Below are 21,405 nucleotides of genomic sequence, written 5' to 3' on the forward strand. Positions count from 1 at the left end.
GCTCATCAGCTAGAGACTTGCCGCCGGGCCAAAATTTACCAAGCATTGATCCGCTTTCCCAAATCGCTCCGGACCACAGTCGTGGCCTATCATTGCGGAATGAAGCACTGAGCAAGCGACCCAGCCGCCCAAAAAGTCCTTCTCCGCCATCGGCGCGCTGAAAACGTCTAATAAGAAGAGATGAGCGATAACATCTAGACATCACAGATCACGAAGGCGCCTGTCAAGTGAGCGCCAGCAGGACGGGAACCAACGCCAGCGCTGATCCAAAGCCGTTAGTTCATCAGATCCTGAGAGTTTACGGGCTATGCTCGCTGATCAAGGCAGGAGCTCCGTTCTTCCAGCAGCGGAGCGCCCGCCCTGTGGAAGCCATAGCTGCTTTCGCGTGCTGCTGTTCGCTCTTGCGCAAGGCTTCGAGACCACTTGCCATAATGAAGATCTGATAATTTGCAAGGCGAGGGAACGATCATCTGTTCATTGAACCTTGACGAAGCCAGCTGCTAAGCAAAACGTGATATAAAAGGGACGACCTGCTCCTGCCGCATTTGGACGGTACCTTTGTCGACCTTCAGCGGTCTTATCTCTTATGTCAAGTTTCTTCCACTGTCACTTCTCTTGATTGCACCATCATGCGCAACCTTTTTAGAAGCGGTCCTCATTTGGAGCAACCCGTAGCCGACCAGGGCGAAACGAAGGATATCAACAAGGCTGGTCAAGCCCTAGTAGTCGATATCAAACGCCCCATCGACGACTCGAGTGGCATTGAGTCCTTCACCGTAGATGCACACAATGGTGTCAAGAAGATTGAGGCTACCACCACCCTGTGGGATAAGAAGTCTCTCATCGCTGCGTATATTTTGATGTGGATGATCATGTTTGTGGACGATATGTTATATTCATCACTCTTGACAAGTTCATACTGACACAGCGAAGCAATGTAACAGGGAACTTCGGGGTATCTCATTACTTTCGGGACTAGCCCTTGCCAACAGCATTCGTTGACAGCTTACATTGGAGTACGTACCGTTTTCCTAATTACTCAAGCACGCGACTCACCATCTCCAGGTCATGTCTAGTATCATTGGTGGAGTACTCAAGCTTCTCCTGGCCAAGACTCTGGATATCTTTGTTCGACCGCAGGGATTCGCTCTCATGGCTGCTTACCTAGTTATCGGTTTAGTAGCGGCTTGCAACAACGTGCAGACATACGCTGCAGCCAGATCTTCTACTGAATTGGGTACTTCAATCATCAGATACAATCACTGTCAACATATACTAATTCCTCAGATACAAAGCCATGTCGTACGTCATCTCGATTTTCATCGCGGACACATCTCATCTCAAGAATCGTGCCTTCATGTTTGCGTACGTCAGCTCGCCATACATCGTCGCCGTCTGGATAACCGGACCCTTGGAAACTGCCTACCTTGCTGGCGCTGGTTGACGCTGGTTGTATGGGTCCTCTGTCATCATCACCATCGTCGTCACGGCCCCCTTGTTGGCCTTGTTTTTGGACGAACTACTGCAAGGCAGTGCGAGCCGGCATTATCCTCCCAAGCAAGAGCAATCGCAGCTTCATCGAATCCGTCAAGTACTACGCCATCGAGTTCGATGTTGGTGGTCTCGTGAGCGGCTTAGTGTTCCTCTTGCCATTCAGTCCATACTCCTACCAAGATGGGCAGTGGAAGAGTGCCTTTGTTATTTTCTTCCTGGTCACCGGCGGGCTTATGCTCATTAGATTCGTACTCTACGAGAATTTTGTTGCTCCGAAGAGTTTCATGCCCTTCGAGGTTCTGCTCGACCGCACTGTTCTTGGTGCTTGCATTGTCTCAGGCGCCTTCCTTGTCAGCTTCTTCATCTGGAACGCGTACTTTTTCTCCTACCTCACCGTGGTTACCTGACTGGACGTCACAAGGGCGACATATGTTGTCAAAATCTACAACACAGGGGCCTGTTTCTGGTCCTTTGTCGTTGGTGTTCTTATCAGATGGACTGGTTGACTTAAGTGGATTGCACTTTACTTCGGTGTGCCGGTTTCGATGCTGGGCGTAGGGCTTTTGATTCACTTCTGGAATAACTCTAATGTTGGCGTTGCTTCATCGTCATAAGTCAAATTTTCATTGCCTTTGTGGGTGGCGCCATTGTTATCATCGAGCAGTTGGCTGCTATGGCTGCGACGACGCATCAGTATGTCGCTGTGGTTCTGGCCGTCGAAGGCATGTTCTCGAGCGTCGGCGGCGGCACCGGCAGCTCGATATCTGCAGTTCTGTGGACTGTTATCTTCCCAGCCAAGTTGGCCGAATACCTGCCTGCTGAAGTGCAATCATCCCTTATGGCCATCTATGCCGATATTGTAACGCAGACATCGTATCCTAAAGGCACCCCCACGAGAATCACAATCGCGCGAGCATACAGAGATTCCTAGAGGTACGTGGCCATTGCCTCTACTGCGGTTCTTGTTGTTGCGCTTGGAGGATTCCTGATGTGGAGAGGTAAGACCAAGAACCCGAGGTTCCCTTCAAGTGTGCATTTGCTGATCTTACACAAATATCAAGGTCAAGGATCTCAATCAGGTCAAAGGTCGCGTCTTGTAGGCGCCGTACCCTTGCTGATTTCCATCGAACTGCTGTGTTCAACCATGATGATCATGAGATGAATTCATAGCAACGGTACAATGAAGGGAAAGCTGTACGATGAGAGGCCGTCTCTGATTCTAGATACATGTGTAAGCTTGACATGTTCAATGTTATAATAATGACTGATAGGACGTATAGACCCCCCTTAATCCGGTACATGATCTGCAATGTCTCACCTCGTTGCTCAAACAGCAATACCTCCGAATGGACTTCTGTGCCTCTACACCTTCTAAGGGTGAGCTTGCAGAGTGTATATCCTGGGTTTCGCGAGGTGAAAGGAGTGTATGCAGGCCCGCCAATATACCGCCGCTGCCTTTCACTCCGCCGCTGCCTTTCACTCCGCCGCTGCCTTTCACTTCACCTTCACCATTTTCATCGAGCAGCGGACAATAACGGTCCCAGCCACCTCGAGCGATAGCGGAGCAGCAGTTGTCCCTATTGTCACAATGGCAAGCTCGCTGCGCACGGTAGGTGTAGGGCCCTATATCTAGCTTTATATCCTCGTCCTTGAGGTCCAAGTCTCCTTCACCCATCCTCTCTTCTTCTCTGCTCCTGGCGAGCTGTGTTCACCATCGCAGATTCTTCCTCGACACCGTCCTTCATTTCGCTTCTTATATCCATCATACATCATTATCATCCTTACTTCACCATGTCTCAGCAGTTCGACTTCACCAGCGCTGGCGCTGAGTTCGATGACTCTGGCTTCTTCACCCAGAGTGACGCTGGCAATGCATTTGTGGACTCACTTCTTGAGTTCACAGCTTATGGTGACGGCTACAATGCTTTCACAGATGTTCAGCAGAATGCGGAGGAAGAGTGGGAGGACGAGGTGGACGAGGGGAATGTATTCTTCAATCAGGCTTTTGAGCCTACCTTCGAGCAGCAGAGCGACTTCGAAGATAACTTGGCTACTACATCACCTTCCCCTTCTCTCGCGTCTCCAACCCCTTCGGCTTCGGCTTCGGCTTCGGAGGCCCTCAGCGATGATTCGGCCATCTCTCTTTCTAACTCGCTGGACGATGTTGGCGCCATCATCCTCAATAACAGCCTTTGCGCCCCTCTTGCAACTTTGACAACCGCCAACTACACACCAGACCCTTCTGTCCTCACTGCAGTACCCGAGGCTACCCCCGACCCCACCGCCATCTACGATCCCCTAACCACCCTCCATTTTCGCACCTCTGCCAACGCAAAGGCACACCGTCGCCGCGCTCGCCTTCCGCCCAAGTCTCAAGCTCTCGATGTCGCACGCGTCAAGCACTATGGTCGCGACTACTGGGTGCGTCGCATCTACAACGCCATGATCGACATTCGCTATATCACCGATGGCGACTCCTCCATCCACCGCGCCCGCTTCACCCAAACCCGAGCCTTCCACGCGCTCGACCTCGAAGCTACCGCACACCACATCTTCGACGAAGCCATTGCTGTCCATGAGCGCGGCTGGATCCGCCCCACCGTGTACCACAAGAAGGTCGTGCGCGGCAAGTTGATCGACCTCAGCGAGAACTCGCTGGAAATGCGGCTGTCCAGGATTTGTCTGTGTCTGCAGCAGAAGAAGAGCAGCGTTGATGATGCGATTCGTGGCGGTGTGACGCTGGCGCTGCTGTGCGATAATCCCGAAGCGAGGAGCTTTACTAAGGCGAGTAATGATGTTGGGAATAAGAAGAGGGGTATGCGGTTGAAGGAGACGAGTACGAAGGAGAAGGCGAAGAAGAAGGCGCAGGTGGCGCAGGCGCATCAGCAGGATGCGAAAGTCCAGGTAGAGGGTGTTCCGAGAGCCCATGATGTTCGGGAGCAGGTCGGAGTTCGAGAGGAGTAGCTGAGGCGCTGGTGTTGGCAGCGGTGATCATTTCGAGCGTTCTTGCGAGATACAGTCTTTGCTGGCGAGGACTGTGTATTAACGATGACGACCTTAGGACTTTACGACCCCATCCTTCTAATAAAACTTGACTCCCCCAATACTCTCGACCTTTGCCACTCCCTTCTCTTTCTTCTCATCATGAACACCCGCCTGCTCCCTCTCCTCCCGCGCCGCTTCCTCTCTCAGCGCCCTCCTTTTCTTCCGACTCTGAAACAACGCCTCCTCCTCCTTAACCTCCCTCAGCACCTCCGCCCACTCCCTCTCACTCCCCTCGTCCCCCGTCCCCAACACCTTCTCCACATCGACATCCTCCCCATTCTGCACGCGCTCAATCACCTCCCTCAACAAGCCGATCTTCGCCTCCGCTTTGTGCAGACTGTGCGCACGCTCTTGCTTCAGCCACAGAATTTGGATCGCTTGTGAGCCGACGAGGAGTGATAGGATTATGTAGGGCGTCGCGGGATTCCACCCGCGCGATTTGGGGGCGGAGCCGCGGTCTTTTAGGGGTTTGGGGATCATGGAAGCCCAGAAGCTGGGGCGGAGGATTGTTGGGGTGGATAGGAAGCGTGCGTGTGGGAGGGAGGGTGCGAGAGAGAAGTTGCGGGTCGCGACGAGAGTTGTGCGGCAGGACGCTGGTGTACGAAGCAGTTGGCGCACGAGGATTGAGGGCTCCATTGTGGGCGGTGATGGCAATTGAGTTCGCGATGGGTGCTGATGCGGTGATTTGAGATGAATCTTGGGAAAACATGAGCAAGGGTCCGCGAACTAGTGGAGACTAGCGCGTCGCTGATGTGGTTGACATGTGCCGAGGTATGAATGATGTACATGTACTGGACATTATCCCGCCTTCAAACCAATACACAATCTTCACGATGGGGGAGCATTTTAAGAAGGTGTTTGCCAAGCATGGCGACATATCTCCCAAGGAGAGGGCTCAGAAATGGGTACAACCACATCCACGTCGAACATGCTCGGTACTAATACGCGTGTAGTTCGAAGTCGCAATGGGTGGGGACTACGAGGCACGTCCAGGTCTCTGACAGAAAGTGTTGATTCGCTAACTTGCTCCAGGGACACGATGCAATGCTGTCGCATATACTGAATCTGGAATCTGTTACTGTGGCGCCTACAAGCAAAGACCCTCACAACTCCCGCATAGTCTACAGTTTCACAGTACCGAGGCAGTTGTGCAATATGGGTGGCAACCTGCATGGAGGAGCAGTCGCATTGATCTTCGACATATGCACCTCGACAGCCATCACGGCTATCAGCCGCGACGGGTTCTGGGATACAGGTATCCAAGTCCAGAACTGAACTTTGGAGGCACCCGTGTACTGATGTCTAAGCAGGCCACGTCAGTCGCAACTTGAATTGCACATACTTACGACCTGCTGCCGAGGGCACGAAGGCGTATGTGATCAGTGAAGTCGTTCATCTGGGGAAACGTCAAGGTCTGACCAAAGGAGAGATCAGGTTGGAGACTGAGGATGGAAAGATAGCGTATACTTGCGAGCATGGGAAGGCTGCCGTGGGGCAATCCAGTCTGTAAGAAGTTTTGTACTACGAAGGGGTATCTGTAGACGATTACCCAAGTTCCTTTGGATGCTTCCATGATATCGTGAGGTTGCTGCTGGGGGGTGTTGATCGAACCTCCAAGATGACGTTGGGTCCTTTGCCCGTGCGCACCTCCCCCCATTGGTTGACATCTGATGTTGCGGAGCGTCGGTACCTGGAGACATCAGACAGACCATCGACTGTACAACAACGACCACACCATAATGGATCTCGGTGATGATTCCCCTTGGGGTGGTAAGAATACTCAGGCGCCATAGCTGTCCTACAAAACATTGACGTCGTGTTAGACGTGCCCTCGCAATCGGTACAAGACCCCCCAAAGCAAGACAAGGACGAATCCAGCACGCTTTCGCCTACGCCAAACAACGCAGCTGCCAGCTCTACACCCAGCGCTTCAGCTGCACCGCGCTCGCCTGCCGCTCGTGGACCTCGCCGGCGCCAATATGGCACCCAGTCGACGAAGCTCGAGGCCGTAGACGATCCGCTGGGCCCGCTGGGAGCTCCCACGCCGCCCACAGCGTCTGATGTCGGACCTCCAGCACCGCCGCAGAAGGAGAATGTTGCATCACGGAACAATCGCCCGACGACTGGCGCCTCGACATCATCGTCTCTGCGCGGCATGATGGACTCGGTAGACCTCAACGACGACGAGGACGACGAGCGTGTGCGGTCGCAAGGTCCCAGAGTGCCCCCACCTGTCCAGGCACCGGTACACGCAGCACCTCAGCGCCAGGCACAGCCAAGTGTCAGCGTCGAGCAGGCTGCGAAGCCGACCTTCTCCATCTACGTGGGCGACCCGCACAAGGTGGGCGACTTGACAAGCTCGCACACGGAGTACTCGGTCACCACCAAGACGACCTCCAAAGGCTACCGAAACCCCGAATTCACAGTCTCACGCCGATATCGCGACTTCCTTTGGCTGTACACCCAGCTGCACAACAACAGCCCGGGTGTCATCATTCCCCCGCCCCCGGAGAAGCAGTCTCTCGGTCGCTTCGAGGCTGACTTCGTCGAGTCGAGACGTGCGGCGCTGGAACGTATGCTGAACAGAATAGCTGCGCATCCTGTACTACAGCACGACACCGACCTGAAGCTCTTCCTCGAAAGTGATGCCTTCAACGTGGATATCAAGAACAAGGAACGCAAGGATGTTGGGCTGGGCGAGAGCAAGGGCATGTTCGGTGGCATGCTTTCCGGTAGTAGCGGCAAGTTTGTCGAGCACGACGATGTAAGTGCCTACCCCAATACATGTTTACAATTGCTGACTTGCAGTAGTGGTTCCATGATCGCAAGATCTATCTCGACGCTCTGGAGAACCAGCTCAAGGCACTTCTCAAGGCTACTGATACCGTCGTCATACAACGCAAGGGGCTTGCAGAAGCTTGCGGCGACTTCTCCGCCTCATTGCACTCGCTATCTGCCGTTGAGCTCTCGCCCTCCCTTTCAGGCCCCCTGGACAGCCTCTCCGACATCCAAATACGGATCCGCGAACTCTACGAACGCCAAGCTCAGCAAGACGTCCTCACAATGGGCATCGTAATCGACGAATACATCCGTCTGATCGGCTCCGTAAAGACAGCGTTCCAGCAGCGCCAGAAATCCTACCACTCGTGGCACGCAGCCGAGCAAGAGCTGCAGAAGCGCAAGACCAACCAAGACAAGCTCCTAAGGCAAGGCCGATCGCAACAAGATCGTCTCAACCAACTCAGCGCCGACGTCGCGGACGCAGAGCGAAGGGTTCACCAGGCTAGGCTCCTGTTTGATGACATGGGTAGACTGATGCGCAGCGAATTAGAGCGTTTTGAAAGGGAGAAGGTGGAGGACTTCAAGTCGGGCGTAGAGACGTATCTGGAGAGCGCTGTGGAGGCGCAGAAGGAGGTACTTTGTTCCATTCCCGCGGTTCCTTCTGAAGTTGTGCTGACACAATCATAGCTCATTGAGATCTGGGAGACATTCCTCATGCAACTGGACACCGAGGAAGGCGAGACATTCGTTCCACCGGCTGGTGTCGTCGCGTCGCCTACAGCAGAACAGCCCGAGTCTGCGAATGGGCGCTCCAATGCGCAGGAAGAAGAGGAGGCGCCGCACGCGGATGTTGAACAGGAAGTAGCAGCATAGTAGCTACTACTCCTGCAAATTCTACGAATCGATAATGCTACCCTGACTCTACCCTACTTGCGGATCTCTCAGTTTCTTGTGTGTCCAATCAATCAATACCCGCTCGTGTCAAACAGGCGATCAACAAATTCTAAAAGCCTAGATGTAAGCTCGTTCAGTACGGGTCAAGTAAAAAAGCCGCCCCATTCGGTGGTGGAGTGCGCGCCCTGCTCGGTCATACAATTGTTGTTCGGTCACTGTTCGGCCACTGCAGGACGAGATGCATTCAGGTGGAACGGGGACTGATCTTTCGGCAGCGTAGAGTCGACGCATCGGTGGCTGACAGAGATGTATGGACCCCCCTGTGTTGATGCGCAATCAAAAGAGGTAACATCTGGTTGGCCGACCCCCTTGCGTGAACGTGCAGATCGCGCCGTACGGGGGTTGTGTGATGGTTATACGGTAAGAGGCATCCACAGGTGCCGTGAGTGGCTGTGTATGTACGGATCAGAGTCTGCACCTCAACGACGACGGACAAGGAAGGAAAGGAACGACAAGCACGGGAGCACGCATCAAAAAAGTGTGGACTGTAGATGTAAAGACAAACAAATAGATTAAACATTTGAGAATGGTATATAGTACGAAAAGCAAAACCCAAGAACCTAACCAGCCCCAACTCTAGGTGAGTTGTGGCCATGAGCGCTCATGTATCGGCTCCGAGTGTCGTGCCCGTCAGTGCTCCAAATCAAACAAACAATCATCAATATCATCAAAGCATGCCAGCTGGTGGCCCATTCGTCGCCGGTGCAGTCGAGGCCTGCGCTTGAGCCGGCTTCTTGGGCGCAATCTCCTGGATCGAGATCTCGGAGTCAACCGAGTCTCTCCATTGCGAAATGCCCTCGTTAGTGTCGTGCTGCTCTTTCGTGGGTGTGCGCTCGAAGTCGAATCGATCGCTGAGGCGGTACGCTTTGTTTGTGGTCTCCCAGTGACTCCGCAGAGCGTCGAGCTCTGAGGCAAGGTTGTCCAGCGCCATGGAATTGCGGGTTGCGGTGGATGCTGGGCGGTTGTTGGGTGCTTCTGGGGTGCTTGAGCCGTCGTTGTGGCTGTAGAGGGAGTCGGCTGAAGCGATGCTGTCGTGTGTGCGGTGACGCGTGATTTCACCGTTACTGCTGCCTCCCGGCACCTGTGACTGGCGGCGGTAGCTGTCTACAGAGTTCTCGAACTGATCGAGGAACATTTGCACCCGGTTCTCTGCCTCGCGTGCACGTTCTTCGACGGCAGTGTACTGCTGACGAAGAGAGTCAAGGTCAGCGCGAGATTGATTCGCGGTGGACTCGGCTTGCTTGGTCCGGTTCGCTGCTAATTCAGCTTCCTGTCGCGCTGCGGTCAGTTCGGACTGCAGTGTGGATAGCTGGCTCTCAAGATGGACGACGGTTGTCTTCATGCTGTCCTGAACCTTTGCAAGCTCCGTGCGCAGTGACGTCCTCTCCGCTTCCCACTCCGCAGTCTGCTCTTTAGTCGGGCTTCGCGAGGTCGAAGTTGCTTGCTTAAGCTCCTCCTCAAGCTTCGTGTTCGCGTTCTTGTACCTGTCGAGCTCTTGCTTCATCTTAGCAAGCATCTTCTCTGTACCTCGTAGGTATTTGACGGCTGCCTGATGATCATTGTGCAGAGCCTGTAATTTCTCCTCCCAGTCCCTGCTGACATCGTGTTCGCGCTGCTCGAAAGAAGCACGCAACTCCTCGTGCACCTTGTTCATTGAGTCGATTTGTTGCTCAAGCTCTCTGACGCGATTGAGCTCCGGAGTGCCGAACCGTGAGTTCGGGCTGTCCAGCACTCTCGAACGGCGGTGGTCAACAGGGTTGACTCCTCTCTCCTCAAGAAGATTCTTGAGCGTTTTCAGTTGAACCTCGAACGCGTTACTCTCCAGTCGCAGGCGCTCATGCTGTTGGTGGAGCTCAGCCTTCTCCACCTCGGAGGCTTGCACGTCCCTCATGGCCTGCTGCAACTGTTTGCGAATCGTGAGACCTTCACGACTGGACTGTTCTTGGTAGGCCTCGAGGCCGGCGATCCTCTCCTCAGCGCGACGCAGCTTTTCGGAAGCCTGGTCGGCAGCCGCCTGGTTCTTGCGCGCCATAGCGTTTGCGGCTTCGACTTGTTGTTGTAGTATGCTGACGCGTTCGTTTGCGACATTGTCATTTGCGGGAGCGTGGGCAGCAATGCTTCCCAGACCAGACAGCACAGCTGCCTGATGAAGACGTGCTTCTGCTGCATGCTTCTCTGCCAGCTCTTCAGCATCGCGCAGTTTTTGAGAGGCGATCTCGAGCTCTGTTGTACGGGCCTCATGTTCAGCACGCAATTGACTGAACTTCTGCCGTATATCTTCCCTCTGACCGCGTTCTTCTTCAAGCTTCCTTTCCAGCAGACTTGACTTCTCTGAAGATGCAGCAACAGCTTCGCGTAGTGTCTCCAGTACTGCAGCATGGTTCGTCGACTGAGAAGAGAAATGAGCAACCTTGGCACTCAGCTCTTCCTTGTCAACAGCGAGCAGACGGGAGGATGTCTCGGCTTCGGCGGCGCTGGCAGACATTTCTCTCGCTACGCGTTGCGCCTCATGCAGCTCAGCTCGTAGACTTTCAGATTCGGCAGCTGCCTTTTGTCGAGTGGAGTCCAGTTCTTGCACACGTGCTTGCGCAGCTTCTGCAGTCTCATCGGCCAGTTGCTTGGCCTTCTTTTCGGCCTCGACCTCCTGAGTCAACTTCTCGACCAACGTGGTCAGTCCTGCTTGAGCGGCCAGCGATGCAGCCAGGCGTCGGCTGATGTCGTTCATACGGTCCAGATCGGGAGTGTCCGTGTTGCGACTGCCATCGAGCTGTGGAGTACCTGCCTGACTGCCGCCACCATGAGCTGCCAGCTTCGTCTTCGCGTAAATGGCTTCACTGATGGCAGCGTCTCGTTGCCGTTCCACTTCTGCAATCCGTTTCGCCGCGTCTGACCCTTGTGTCTTGATTGAAGTCTGTACACGGTCGACCTCTGCCTTCATCTTTAGTAGAGCCTCGAGCAGCGGTCGATCCTCATCTTGGAAGGTATCAGCGGATCGTTCGTCAAACATGGGGCTCGTCGAGGTGGCGGGATGGTAGCCAGCTTTGCGTGCTAAGGCGAGCTCCGAAGCGTACCATGCATTGCGATTTTTAGCAACATCGAGCTCGCGAACGACATCGTCATTGATGTGGGCGACTGCCGGCGAAGCACCCAGACCACTATCAACTTGTCGATTATCCGCCTCTCTGCTCAGAGCGCGTTGCTGTGGGGTTTCCATTGATCGCCTGGGTGTTTCTTGTTCAATGCTAGCTATAGTGTCGTGAGACGGCTGCTGCCTGTGTGATTGCGTTCTCGATGTGTTCCGCGAGGTCAGACTTCCAGATCGCGTTGTATCCATGGACTCCTTTGGCGTGCGCTGGCTGACGGCGTCGGAGCCTTTGCGCTGAAGTTCTGCACCGGACGGGCTGTCTCTAGCGGTTGGCGAGAGGTTCTCTCTGTCGAACGAAGACGCGGCCTCGGTGTCGATAGAAGGCCCGAGAGATCGCTCCGCTTTTGTCGGTGTTTTGCTTCTAGAAGCTGGGACTGCCTGAGGATTAGCGCCATTCATCCTCGGTTGAGGTGGTTGCTGAAGGGGTGGAGGTCCGGAAGGTGCCTGTCCAGCTGCACGAGGTAACCTCGACCCACCCGGTCCCATTCCGTTCGACATATCCGGAGCTCGTTGTTGGTGTTGCTGGTGTTGTTGTGGTTGTGGTTGTGGTCCAGGTAACATGCTTTCGCGATTTGGCGGTGGCCCGTTCCTGCTCTGAGGAATGTTGCTACGTTCGCCTCCGCTCAACTTGCGAGGAGTATTGATCGCTTGCTGAGGAGCCGCACTCTCATTAGGAGGATATCTAATCTTCGATGTATCCAAAATGTAGGCCATGCTCAGCTCGTTTCTTTCGCTGATAGAAGAGCTGGGCTCGCCCGCAAGGGTGACAATGTGTTTTCCAAATGCGGTCATGCTGTGACCTGACCGGGCAGAGGGCGAGTGCCCCATGTTCTGGAACATGTACCAACGACGAGACGTGATACGGAAGGCTGCAAGGTCTCCCAAATCGACGCCTTCTTGTGTGCGACCACCGAAGATGTACATGGTGTCGTTGACAAGGGCGGCAGAATGGCCCTCGCGAGCCACAGGGATGTAGCCAATGCAATCAAGCTCAGTCCAGGTGTTAGAGCGTGGCTCATATGTCCAAACATCATTGAACCAGGTAACACCGTCTGTGCCGCCGAACAGGTAGAGCCTGTCCGTCCATGCCACTACCGAGTGATTCGTGCGAGCGGGTGGCGATCGGCCCTGAGGAGAAGACTGATCCTTGGTATTTGGGAGCAGAACCTCCCAGCGGCTGGCCGACGACTGGAGGGAGTTCAAATCGAAAGCCACGAGGTCGTTGAAGAAGAAACCTTCCACTTGTCCACCAAAGATGTAGATCTTTGAGCCCAAGATGTTCAGTGTATGTCCATAACGTCCCGTAGGGCGTGGGCCCTGGGGCAATGCCCGTGACCAGTGTTTTGTCGCTGTAGTCCTGTCAGTCGCAGCGGTCATCCACCGAGGGGAACAAGCTTACAGGTATTCAAAAGATAAAGGGTATCATCCAGGTCGTCGTTGTCTGCCAGTTTTGTGTCTCCACCAAAGACAATAAAAGCATTACCAACCAACAGACTGGAATGCCCTACACGGGGCCCAGGTCCGTCTCCAGTAGTCGAGATGGGGTAGCAGGCCATGCTCCCGTTGCCCATCTCGGTCAGCCAGAGATCGCCCTTGACTGTTGCGCCGCCAACAAGACCTCCCATGAGGTAGACTGTGCCATCTTTGGAGGCGACTGAGTTGATCGCAGCGCCGTAGCGGGGAAACGGGTTGCCGGCAGTAAAGTTCAAGCGACGGGAGGACCACGGGTAGGGAGATTCTTGAGGAGCGTTCGCAGGCCTACCGTTTTGCAGTGCACCCTGTTGTGCGTTGTCAGCATACATGCAGAGCGATCGTGGAGAATGGGGGCCACGCACCTGTTCGTTGGACCCTGCTCTTTCCCGCAGGGCCTTGGGTTCAGGCGCGGTTGCACCCTGGCCGTCACGGCCCTGCAGGGAGCTCAGCGAATTGTTCACACTGCCGCTCGGCGTCGACGTGTTGGTCTGCGGCTGTGGCCCTGGACGGCCGCTGTCCTTCTCGCGAGGGGGTCCATTTGGCGGCGCGGCCTGAGCGCCGGGGCCATGCGACGAAGGGGTCTCTGGTGTGGCCGAGGGGAGCGCGCTGCTCTGCTGCTTGTTCTTCTTGCCGAACAGGAACGACATGGCGCCGGGTCTGCAGCCCGGGGGACGTTACAATGGCAGCTGGTGCCGGTCACGCACGCATTCGGTCTGCACGCGAGGCGGGCAGCGCGTTGGCTGGGAGCGTCTGGGGTACGCGCGGGCGAGATATGTCTCTAGTGTGGATCGAGGTTGGGGAGGCGGGTCGGCGTGCGAGGCGCTACAGGTCGGTGTTATGAATGCTCGCTGGAGCATGTGCGCATGCCTGGAGGGCGCAGAAGAGACACCAAACGTCGTTTGACCGGGCTATTGGGGGGGGGGATGTCCGGCGCCGCAGCTTTGGACGCAGCGCTGATGGCTGGGTAGGACAGCGTCTGGCGGCTTCGGCGACGAGACAGCAGCTATGAGACAGAGCGCACCAGCGGCCAGCACGAATTCGACGGTGCACCGGGGGCAGAGACAACAATGACAGAAAGCAGAGCCGCGCAGAGCCTTGGAGCGTCTCGGACAGCGTCCACAGTGGTCGCCGCGCGATCCCCCTGAGATGCAGCACGACAGGGATGGCGCTCACCGTGATTGGACTGCTGGGGCAGGGCGGACGAGCATTCACAGCATGCATGTATGTAGTGACGGCGTGGAGGGACAAAGCCCCGGCCACCTAATGGAAGGGCGTGTGACTCCTACACCCCGTTCGCTCACCGCAGATGCTGGAGGTATGCGAATGGCCCAGGAGTGTTTGCTCCATGTGCACCATGTGCATGTTGTGGGAGCAGGTAACGCGCGTGCCTCTTGAGAGCCGGACGGCGGTCCACCTTTGGCCGCGGTCAACCTATTGCACTTAGCCTCACCGTGACTCGCATCCACTTCGAAGCTTGTACGCCCGCGTCTTGAGCTGTAAAGGCAGCATAACAGCTGCACTGCACTGCACTGCAAGCTGCTCTTGCTCTCCGGCCCAGAGCCCTGCCCCGCCTGCGCTCCCCTCCAGCGCACATAGGCAGTTCATGCGACATGGGCGCTGCTGAGAGCTCCGTCACTCCACGCTCGAGCTCACCATGAGAACAGCCAACGACTCCGGCCACCCTCTCCCCAACCCACTTGCCTCGCACGCGCCTGTCGCCATGGACAACTCTGCCGCTGCCGCTTCGGCTCCCCGGGAATCGCGAGCAGCGCAGGACACTGCCTCATCACGGCCCGGTTCTTCCTCGATCGCCGCCCACGTCGCTGTGCAGTCGCCCGCGTCGACTGTCCGCCCAGCTCTGAGCGCCGCATCCTCCCACCGTCCACGTCTTGCGCGTGCAAAGAGCGATTTCGGCCCTCGACAAGCCGCACAGCAGCCCCACGAAGCCACCGAAGACGGCAGCGTGGACGGCCACTTCAAGATTCGCCATGGCTGGGACGACCAATTGAACTCGGAGGAGTACAGCAACATGCTGACGTCGGTGCGTTGAGTTGCGCTTGCCCGCGTGCTTCCTGGAACTGACCCGCCGCGACAGAACTTCTTCATGTACTACACCGACAAGAAACACGAAACGGGCGGCCATCCAAAGGGCGAGCTTGGCGCATCGACTGTACAAGAATGGCGCATGCGAGACCGTCTGAAGACCGTCTCTGCGGTACTGGCGCTGTGCTTGAACATCGGCGTCGACCCACCAGATGTCATCAAGACCAATCCATGCGCCAAAGAAGAATGCTGGATCGACCCTACTGTGACCTCGCAGACGCCAGGCCACACGCCCATGAACCAGATTGGAAAGGCGCTGCAGACCCAGTACGAGCAGCTGAGCATGCGCACGCGCTACAAGCTCTTGCTCGACCCTACCACGGAAGAGACGAGGAAATATGCGTCCACGCTACGACGAAACGCTAGAAACGAACGCGTCCTGTTCCATTACAATGGCCATGGTGTGCCGAAGCCGACGTCTAGTGGAGAGATCTGGGTCTTCAACAGGAACTACACCCAGTACATCCCGCTCTCGCTATACGACCTGCAGAGCTGGATCGGCGCTCCCAGTCTGTTTGTTTACGATTGCTCTGATGCTGGTCTGATCATCAGCAACTTCAACAGATTCGCTGAGAAGCACCAGGCCGAATTCGAAGAGGCACGGCGGCGAGACCCCAATGTCGAGTACGTGGACTTTAGCGACTGCATTCACTTGGCCGCCTGCCGGGAAAGGGAGTCATTGCCCACGAATCCAGAGTTACCCGCGGATGTCTTCACGTCCTGCTTAACAGACCCCATCACTATGGCTGTGCGATTCTTCATACTGCAGAACCCTCTCCCAAGCAAGGTCAGCTTGCGGGACGCCCACAACATCCCAGGCAAAGTCTCGGAGCGTCGAACGCCGATTGGCGAGCTCAACTGGATCTTTACAGCCATCACCGATACCATCGCTTGGAACTCGTTGTCGAAGCCCCTGTTCAAGAAGCTCTTTCGTCAAGATCTCATGGTGGCAGCGCTGTTCCGCAACTACTTGCTGGCTCAGCGAGTAATGCGCGTATACCATTGCAACCCTGTTTCCCACCCAGAGATACCACAGACACACGACCATCCTTTGTGGCGGAGCTGGGATCTTGCCGTTGAGCTTATCTTGGCCCAGCTCCCTGACTTGCAGGCCGAAGCTCGTGGCGAAAAGGAGTATCAGTACAAGCACTCAGAGTTCTTCTCCGAGCAACTCACTGCTTTCGAAGTGTACTTGTCGCAGGGAGCGGTCGAGCAGAAGATACCCGAACAACTCCCTATTGTGCTTCAGGTTCTTCTTAGTCAGGTCCACCGATTACGCGCTCTCATTCTTTTATCCAGCTTCCTGGATCACGGACCGTGGGCAGTCAACCTTGCCCTCAGCATCGGCATATTCCCATATGTACTCAAGCTCTTGCAATCTCAAGCGAATGAACTGAAGCCAGTCATGGTCTTCATCTGGGCTCGCATCCTTGCAGTTGACTCCTCGTGTCAGGCCGACCTGCTCAAGGACAATGGGTATCAATATTTCATCAACATCTTCAATCCAAGTTCTGGTATGTTTCCGTCCCCACTAGTGGTCTCGACATCAGGCTAATAAGAGGTAGGTATACCTATCCAGAACGCAAGTGAACATAGGGCCATGTGTGCCTTTATCATATCCATGTTCTGCAAAGACTACAACCAAGGACAACGTGCGTCATTGAGTACAGAGCTTGTGGAGAGCTGTCTAGATCACCTAAAAGACATGCAAAATCCTTTACTCAGACAGTGGTCATGTCTCTGTCTGAGCAAACTCTGGATCGACTACGAAGAGGCTAAATGGGTGGGCATTCGTTGCATGGCGCACGAGCGACTGTGCGAGCTGATTATGGATCCGGTCGCTGAAGTACGAGCCGCGATGCTGTACTCGCTGACGGCCTTTTTGGGAATCCGGGACGTTACAGCACAAGTCGCCAACATCGAAGAGACCATCGCGTCAATGGTCCTTGTCATGACCACGGACGGTAACACCATGGTTCGCAAAGAACTGCTCATATTCTTCTCAACCTTCATCGCACGCTACAAAACGCGATTTATCGTCACGGCATTCGAACACTTCACAGAGGAAAAGAACAGCGACATCCTGGCACAAATGGAACAGAAGAATGGCGACGGGCTGTACATGAAGATGCGCGCGACTGCAAACGGTTCATCTGCTGCAGCAAGCGCTTGTTCACAAAACACCGTCTACGCTGCCATCTGGAAAGAGATGTTGGTCATGTCCGTCGACCCCTATCCTGAGATCGCCAAGGATGCCGGAATCGTCGTTGACTACGTTCTGGTTGCTTTACTTGAGTCGTCGCTCGCACGATTTGCGCAGCCACAGTTCAACGAGATGCTGAGAAAGAACTCTGCCGCTCGTCCTGCCCGTCGTTTGCCAGAGGAGAAGCCACTTCAGCAGATGGTCTCGACCCCACCTACGCCATCGAAAGAGGCCAGCTATCTGTCACTTTTCGGGGGTATGCGAAAATCGACTACGTCACTCAAGAGCCTTTGGACTGGACACGACTCGTCCACTTCGCCTCAAAAGTCAGCCGCAAGGAGTAAGATGGACGACTCGGATGCTACGCTTGCGGATGCACGCCCTGACACCCCTGAGAAGTATCATGTTGAAGAAGAGCCGAAGTCGAGAGGCTTTCGGCCTCGATCCCTGTCGGAGAAACCACAGATACCGCTCAGGAGTGTCTTTTTTGAATGGTCTGTTGAGTACTTCCGTGAGCCCCAGATGAAGCCCACCGAGGCGGACGAGCCAGGCAGCACAGACTACAACGGGCGGCTCTGGAGAAGGAACCGCAATGATAAGATCATTGCTGAAACTCAGCCCCTCAAGGATGTTGCGGTCTCCAATCGATGGGATGTTCCTCGCGGCTATTTCGATAACCTCAGTCAGCCTATGAAGATGACTTTCCATCAATTCGAGGATCATCTCATCGTGACCGACAGCTGGAATACGGTCAACGTCATCGATTACTCAGACACCGTGAGAAGAATCAACTGCTTCTCCAACGGGAACCCATTGGACTCGAGGGTTACGGATGTTCGACTCATAAACGAGGATGATCAGGCGTTACTGATGACTGGCTCATCGGATGGAGTCATCAAGATCTTCCGCAACTACGACTCAAAGGGGAAGACAGAACTCGTGACCGGGTTCCGAGCTTTGACTGATCTCGTACCTAGTAACAGGAACGCAGGACTTGTTTTTGATTGGCAGCAGGGCAGGGGTCTGGTGCTGGTGGCTGGAGACGTCAAAGTCATACGAGTGTGGAACGCAGGTACTGAAGTCTGCGTCAGTGTAAGTCCCTCTCAAAGCGACATGTTTACGTTCAGCGACTGACTTCTCACAGGACATTCCTGCACGATCAGGATCCTGCATCACCTCCTTGACATCCGATCAAGTTGAAGGCGACGTCTTTGTAGCAGGGTTCGGTGATGGAGCCATTCGCGTGTACGACCAGCGCCAGAAGCCCGCGACTGCCATGGTTAAGGTCTGGAAAGAACACAAGCAGTGGATCACAAACGTACACTTGCAACGCGGCGGACAACGAGAGCTAGTGAGCGGCTGTCGAGGCGGAGAGGTGAAGCTGTGGGATATAAGAATGGATCGCAGCGTCAAGACTATAAAAGCGACAACAGACCACCTGCGCACGCTCAGCGTTCACGAGCACGCGCCGGTCTTTGCAACGTAAGTTGTTGGAATGGCGGGAGAAGTCGAGTACGTGCCGCTAACAATATGACAGTGGCACTCAGAAGCATCGCGTTAAGATCTTCAACATCAACAACGGAAAGCCAGTATCGAACTTCGAGCCCTACTCTGGCTTCCTCCGCGACCGGTCCGCCCCGATTACCACTACAGCTTTCCATCCACATCGACTCATGATCGCCGCTGCTGCCTTGCATGACAATCACGTCAACATCTTTTCGTGCCATGAGCCTAAGAACCCTACAATGAAGACTGTACGGTTGTGGGATGGCGGTGCTGTTGCTTCGAGTCGGGCGTCGATACATGGATGAAGAGGTTGACTTACGTCCTTCCTCGTGGCGATTTTGCAGCGCACCAATATTACGGGAGCTGCTTGCTTTTGCATTGGGTCGGGTTTGGCGTGATGGTGGAGGTCTTTTCCGGCTGGCATGGGCATAGCGTGGATATTGGCATTGAGCAACAGCATGAGGGTTTCGAGGTCCAATTTCTTTCGATACCCACTGTAGTGTCTTTGTAATCATAATGGCGCCCTTCTCAAACCATGGGATCACGAGCACAGTGTATTCCATTCTCGAGACTCTTTACTCATATGAGCGTGTCCTGATTCAGTCCATCTTAGTATGACGCTGGTGGGAATGTGGGGTATGAGTCGCACTGCTGCCCCTCCTCCGACCGCGCGAAACTCCAGTTAATTTCTCGAAACACCAACCCCCCCATTCTTTCCGCACTCCCTCCACCCATTGCAATATGAGCGACGCACCAGCAGCAGCTCCAGCTTCGAGCGAAGCCCCACAGGGCGAGGCACCCTCCAAAAATGCCTTGAAGAAGGCCCAGAAGGAGAAGGAAAAGGTGATTATCGGTCGTGTGCTCGAATGACTACATCTGTAACTGACGGTTTTGCCAGGCAGAGAAGAAGGCCGCAGCGAAGGCCCGCGAGCTCGCTGAACGCACAAAGAAGGAGGCTGCTGATGCCGAAGATGTCTCCAAAGACTCATACGGCGAGCTCCCTCTCACCGGCTCGAAGGACTTCAAGCCCACGGGCATCGTACGCGTCAACCTCGACGACGTTGCCAACAACGTTGACGAGGAGATCACCTTCCGCTGCTGGGTTGAGAACGCCCGTGTCCAGTCGGCGAAGCTGGCTTTCTTGAACTTGCGCCAAAACCTCAGCACTATTCAGGCTGTCATTGCCGCTAGTGACAAGTTGAGCAAGCAGATGGTCAAGTTCTGCGGAACTGTCAGCACCGAAAGCACGGTTGTCGTCACCGGTCTGGTCAAGAAAGCCCCAGAGCCCATCAAGAGCGCTTCCATCCAGGATTTCGAGATTCACATCAAGAAGCTCTTCATCGAGGTTAAGGCCGAGGTCCCTCTGCCGCTGCAGGTTGATGACGCAGAAAGGCCGCTGCCGGCCGAGACCGCGGTAGGAGAGGAACAGAAGGACGAACAGAAGGAGGAGGGAGGCGAGCGACCACTTGTCAGCCTTAACACCAGGCTCAACAACAGGACGCTTGACCTGAGGGCCAAGATCAACCAGTCTATCTTCGTTGTCAAGAGCGGTGTCTGCGCGATCTTCCAAGAGTTCCTGTCGAAGAAGGGTTTCACACTTGTTCAAACTCCCAAGATCTTGGGCGCCGCTTCGGAAGGAGGTGCCAACGTTTTCGAGCTGAAGTACTTCGACCGCCAGGCCTATCTTGCCCAGTCGCCGCAGTTCTACAAGCAGATGTTGATCGCTTCACGCTTCCAGAAGGTTATGGAGATTGGACCTGTCTTCCGCGCCGAGAACTCCAACACTGCTCGCCATTTGACAGAGTTCACTGGTCTCGATCTCGAGATGGAGTTCCAGGAGCACTACCACGAGGTCATGGGTGTCCTCGAAGACCTCATGCTGTTCATCTTCAATGAGCTGAACGTACGATACAAGCGCGAGACGGACCTTATCCGCGGTGTATACCACGTCGACGACTTCAAGCTCCCCGAATCAGGCAATGTGCCTAGGATTCCTTTCACAGAGGGTATCAAGATGCTGCGCGAAGCTGGCGAGACGCTTGGTGACTACGATGACTTGACGTAAGCCGTGGAAAATCTCCCTTCATAGGAGCGATGCTAACACCCTGTAGAACACCTCAAGAAAAGCACCTCGGACGTCTGGTTCTTGAGAAGTACAACACCGACTTCTACGTTCTCGATCAGTTCCCAATCGCCATCCGTCCCGCTTACACGATGCCCTCGCCTCATGACCCTAAGCTCTCGAACTCCTACGACTTCTTCATGCGTGGACAAGAGATCTGTTCTGGCGCTCAGCGTATCCACGACTCTGAGCTGCTGTCGAAGCAGATGCGCGAACACGACCCGCCGATCGACCCCAACGGCGCGGGTACTAAGGACTACGTCGACTGCTTCAGGTACGGTTGTCCACCGCACGCAGGAGGAGGCTTTGGTTTGGAGAGAATCGTTCAGTTCTGGCTGGGTCTGCCCAACATTCGTATGTGCAGTCTGTTCCCCCGTGACCCCCAGAGGGTTGTACCGTAAGCAGATGGTGAAGTGTAGACGGATCAGAGCTTGTGCTAGTAGAAATCGAAGAAGCCAGCTCCCAAGAGCTGGCGCTAGGAAGAGAAGTGAATGGAATGAATGTAACACCACACTACCTGGTCTATCTTAACGTCCCTGTGAAGAAGCCCACCAATGTAGCGAAAGGATATCGGTCCTA

At 55.0% G+C, this 21,405-nt stretch overlaps 8 protein-coding genes across 8 annotated transcripts; 6 read left to right on the forward strand and 2 right to left on the reverse strand.

Annotated features, from left to right (window-relative positions):
- Positions 1–629: 629 nt before the first annotated feature.
- BU25DRAFT_432503 (uncharacterized protein) lies at positions 630–2,425 on the forward strand (the record flags this gene model as incomplete). The annotated part of the gene is made up of 7 exons (XM_033708724.1): positions 630–878; positions 945–1,016; positions 1,066–1,237; positions 1,296–1,439; positions 1,534–1,892; positions 2,007–2,084; positions 2,159–2,425. The coding sequence occupies 7 exons, from the start codon at positions 630–632 to the stop codon at positions 2,423–2,425; spliced, it is 1,341 nt and encodes a 446-aa protein (XP_033560117.1).
- An 860-nt stretch (positions 2,426–3,285) lies between these two features.
- Positions 3,286–4,517, forward strand: BU25DRAFT_472731 (uncharacterized protein; the record flags this gene model as incomplete). The annotated part of the gene is made up of 1 exon (XM_033710860.1): positions 3,286–4,517. The coding sequence occupies one exon, from the start codon at positions 3,286–3,288 to the stop codon at positions 4,456–4,458; it is 1,173 nt and encodes a 390-aa protein (XP_033560118.1). The 3' UTR covers positions 4,459–4,517.
- On the reverse strand, positions 4,518–5,229 carry BU25DRAFT_105903 (uncharacterized protein). Its single transcript, XM_033700292.1, has one exon. It carries the CDS (start codon positions 5,173–5,175, stop codon positions 4,576–4,578), a length of 600 nt encoding a protein of 199 aa, XP_033560119.1. The 5' UTR covers positions 5,176–5,229; the 3' UTR covers positions 4,518–4,575.
- Positions 5,230–5,335: 106 nt separating this feature from the next.
- Positions 5,336–5,848, forward strand: BU25DRAFT_105905 (uncharacterized protein). Its single transcript, XM_033700293.1, has 3 exons — positions 5,336–5,444; positions 5,493–5,522; positions 5,572–5,848. Exons 1-3 carry the CDS (start codon positions 5,373–5,375, stop codon positions 5,812–5,814), a joined length of 345 nt encoding a protein of 114 aa, XP_033560120.1. The 5' UTR covers positions 5,336–5,372; the 3' UTR covers positions 5,815–5,848.
- A 400-nt stretch (positions 5,849–6,248) lies between these two features.
- BU25DRAFT_412173 (Vps5-domain-containing protein) lies at positions 6,249–8,240 on the forward strand. Its single transcript, XM_033706736.1, has 4 exons — positions 6,249–6,309; positions 6,363–7,303; positions 7,351–7,953; positions 8,008–8,240. Exons 1-4 carry the CDS (start codon positions 6,279–6,281, stop codon positions 8,191–8,193), a joined length of 1,761 nt encoding a protein of 586 aa, XP_033560121.1. The 5' UTR covers positions 6,249–6,278; the 3' UTR covers positions 8,194–8,240.
- A 570-nt stretch (positions 8,241–8,810) lies between these two features.
- Positions 8,811–13,973, reverse strand: BU25DRAFT_492473 (cell polarity protein-like protein). The gene is made up of 3 exons (XM_033711642.1): positions 13,255–13,973; positions 12,819–13,197; positions 8,811–12,768 (listed from the first exon to the last, which is right to left on the reverse strand). Exons 1-3 carry the CDS (start codon positions 13,537–13,539, stop codon positions 8,942–8,944), a joined length of 4,491 nt encoding a protein of 1,496 aa, XP_033560122.1. The 5' UTR covers positions 13,540–13,973; the 3' UTR covers positions 8,811–8,941.
- A 907-nt stretch (positions 13,974–14,880) lies between these two features.
- Positions 14,881–19,275, forward strand: BU25DRAFT_105948 (WD repeat-containing protein-like protein mip1). Its single transcript, XM_033700294.1, has 4 exons — positions 14,881–16,509; positions 16,561–18,290; positions 18,343–18,680; positions 18,736–19,275. The coding sequence occupies exons 1-4, from the start codon at positions 14,997–14,999 to the stop codon at positions 19,007–19,009; spliced, it is 3,855 nt and encodes a 1,284-aa protein (XP_033560123.1). The 5' UTR covers positions 14,881–14,996; the 3' UTR covers positions 19,010–19,275.
- Positions 19,276–19,396: 121 nt separating this feature from the next.
- BU25DRAFT_396017 (aspartyl-tRNA synthetase) lies at positions 19,397–21,388 on the forward strand. Its single transcript, XM_033704811.1, has 3 exons — positions 19,397–19,547; positions 19,603–20,765; positions 20,816–21,388. Exons 1-3 carry the CDS (start codon positions 19,446–19,448, stop codon positions 21,225–21,227), a joined length of 1,677 nt encoding a protein of 558 aa, XP_033560124.1. The 5' UTR covers positions 19,397–19,445; the 3' UTR covers positions 21,228–21,388.
- Positions 21,389–21,405: the final 17 nt, after the last annotated feature.

This window comes from Macroventuria anomochaeta (genome assembly GCF_010093625.1).
Source record: "Macroventuria anomochaeta strain CBS 525.71 unplaced genomic scaffold BU25scaffold_23, whole genome shotgun sequence".
In the NCBI taxonomy this organism is placed as follows: Eukaryota; Fungi; Ascomycota; class Dothideomycetes; order Pleosporales; family Didymellaceae; genus Macroventuria; species Macroventuria anomochaeta.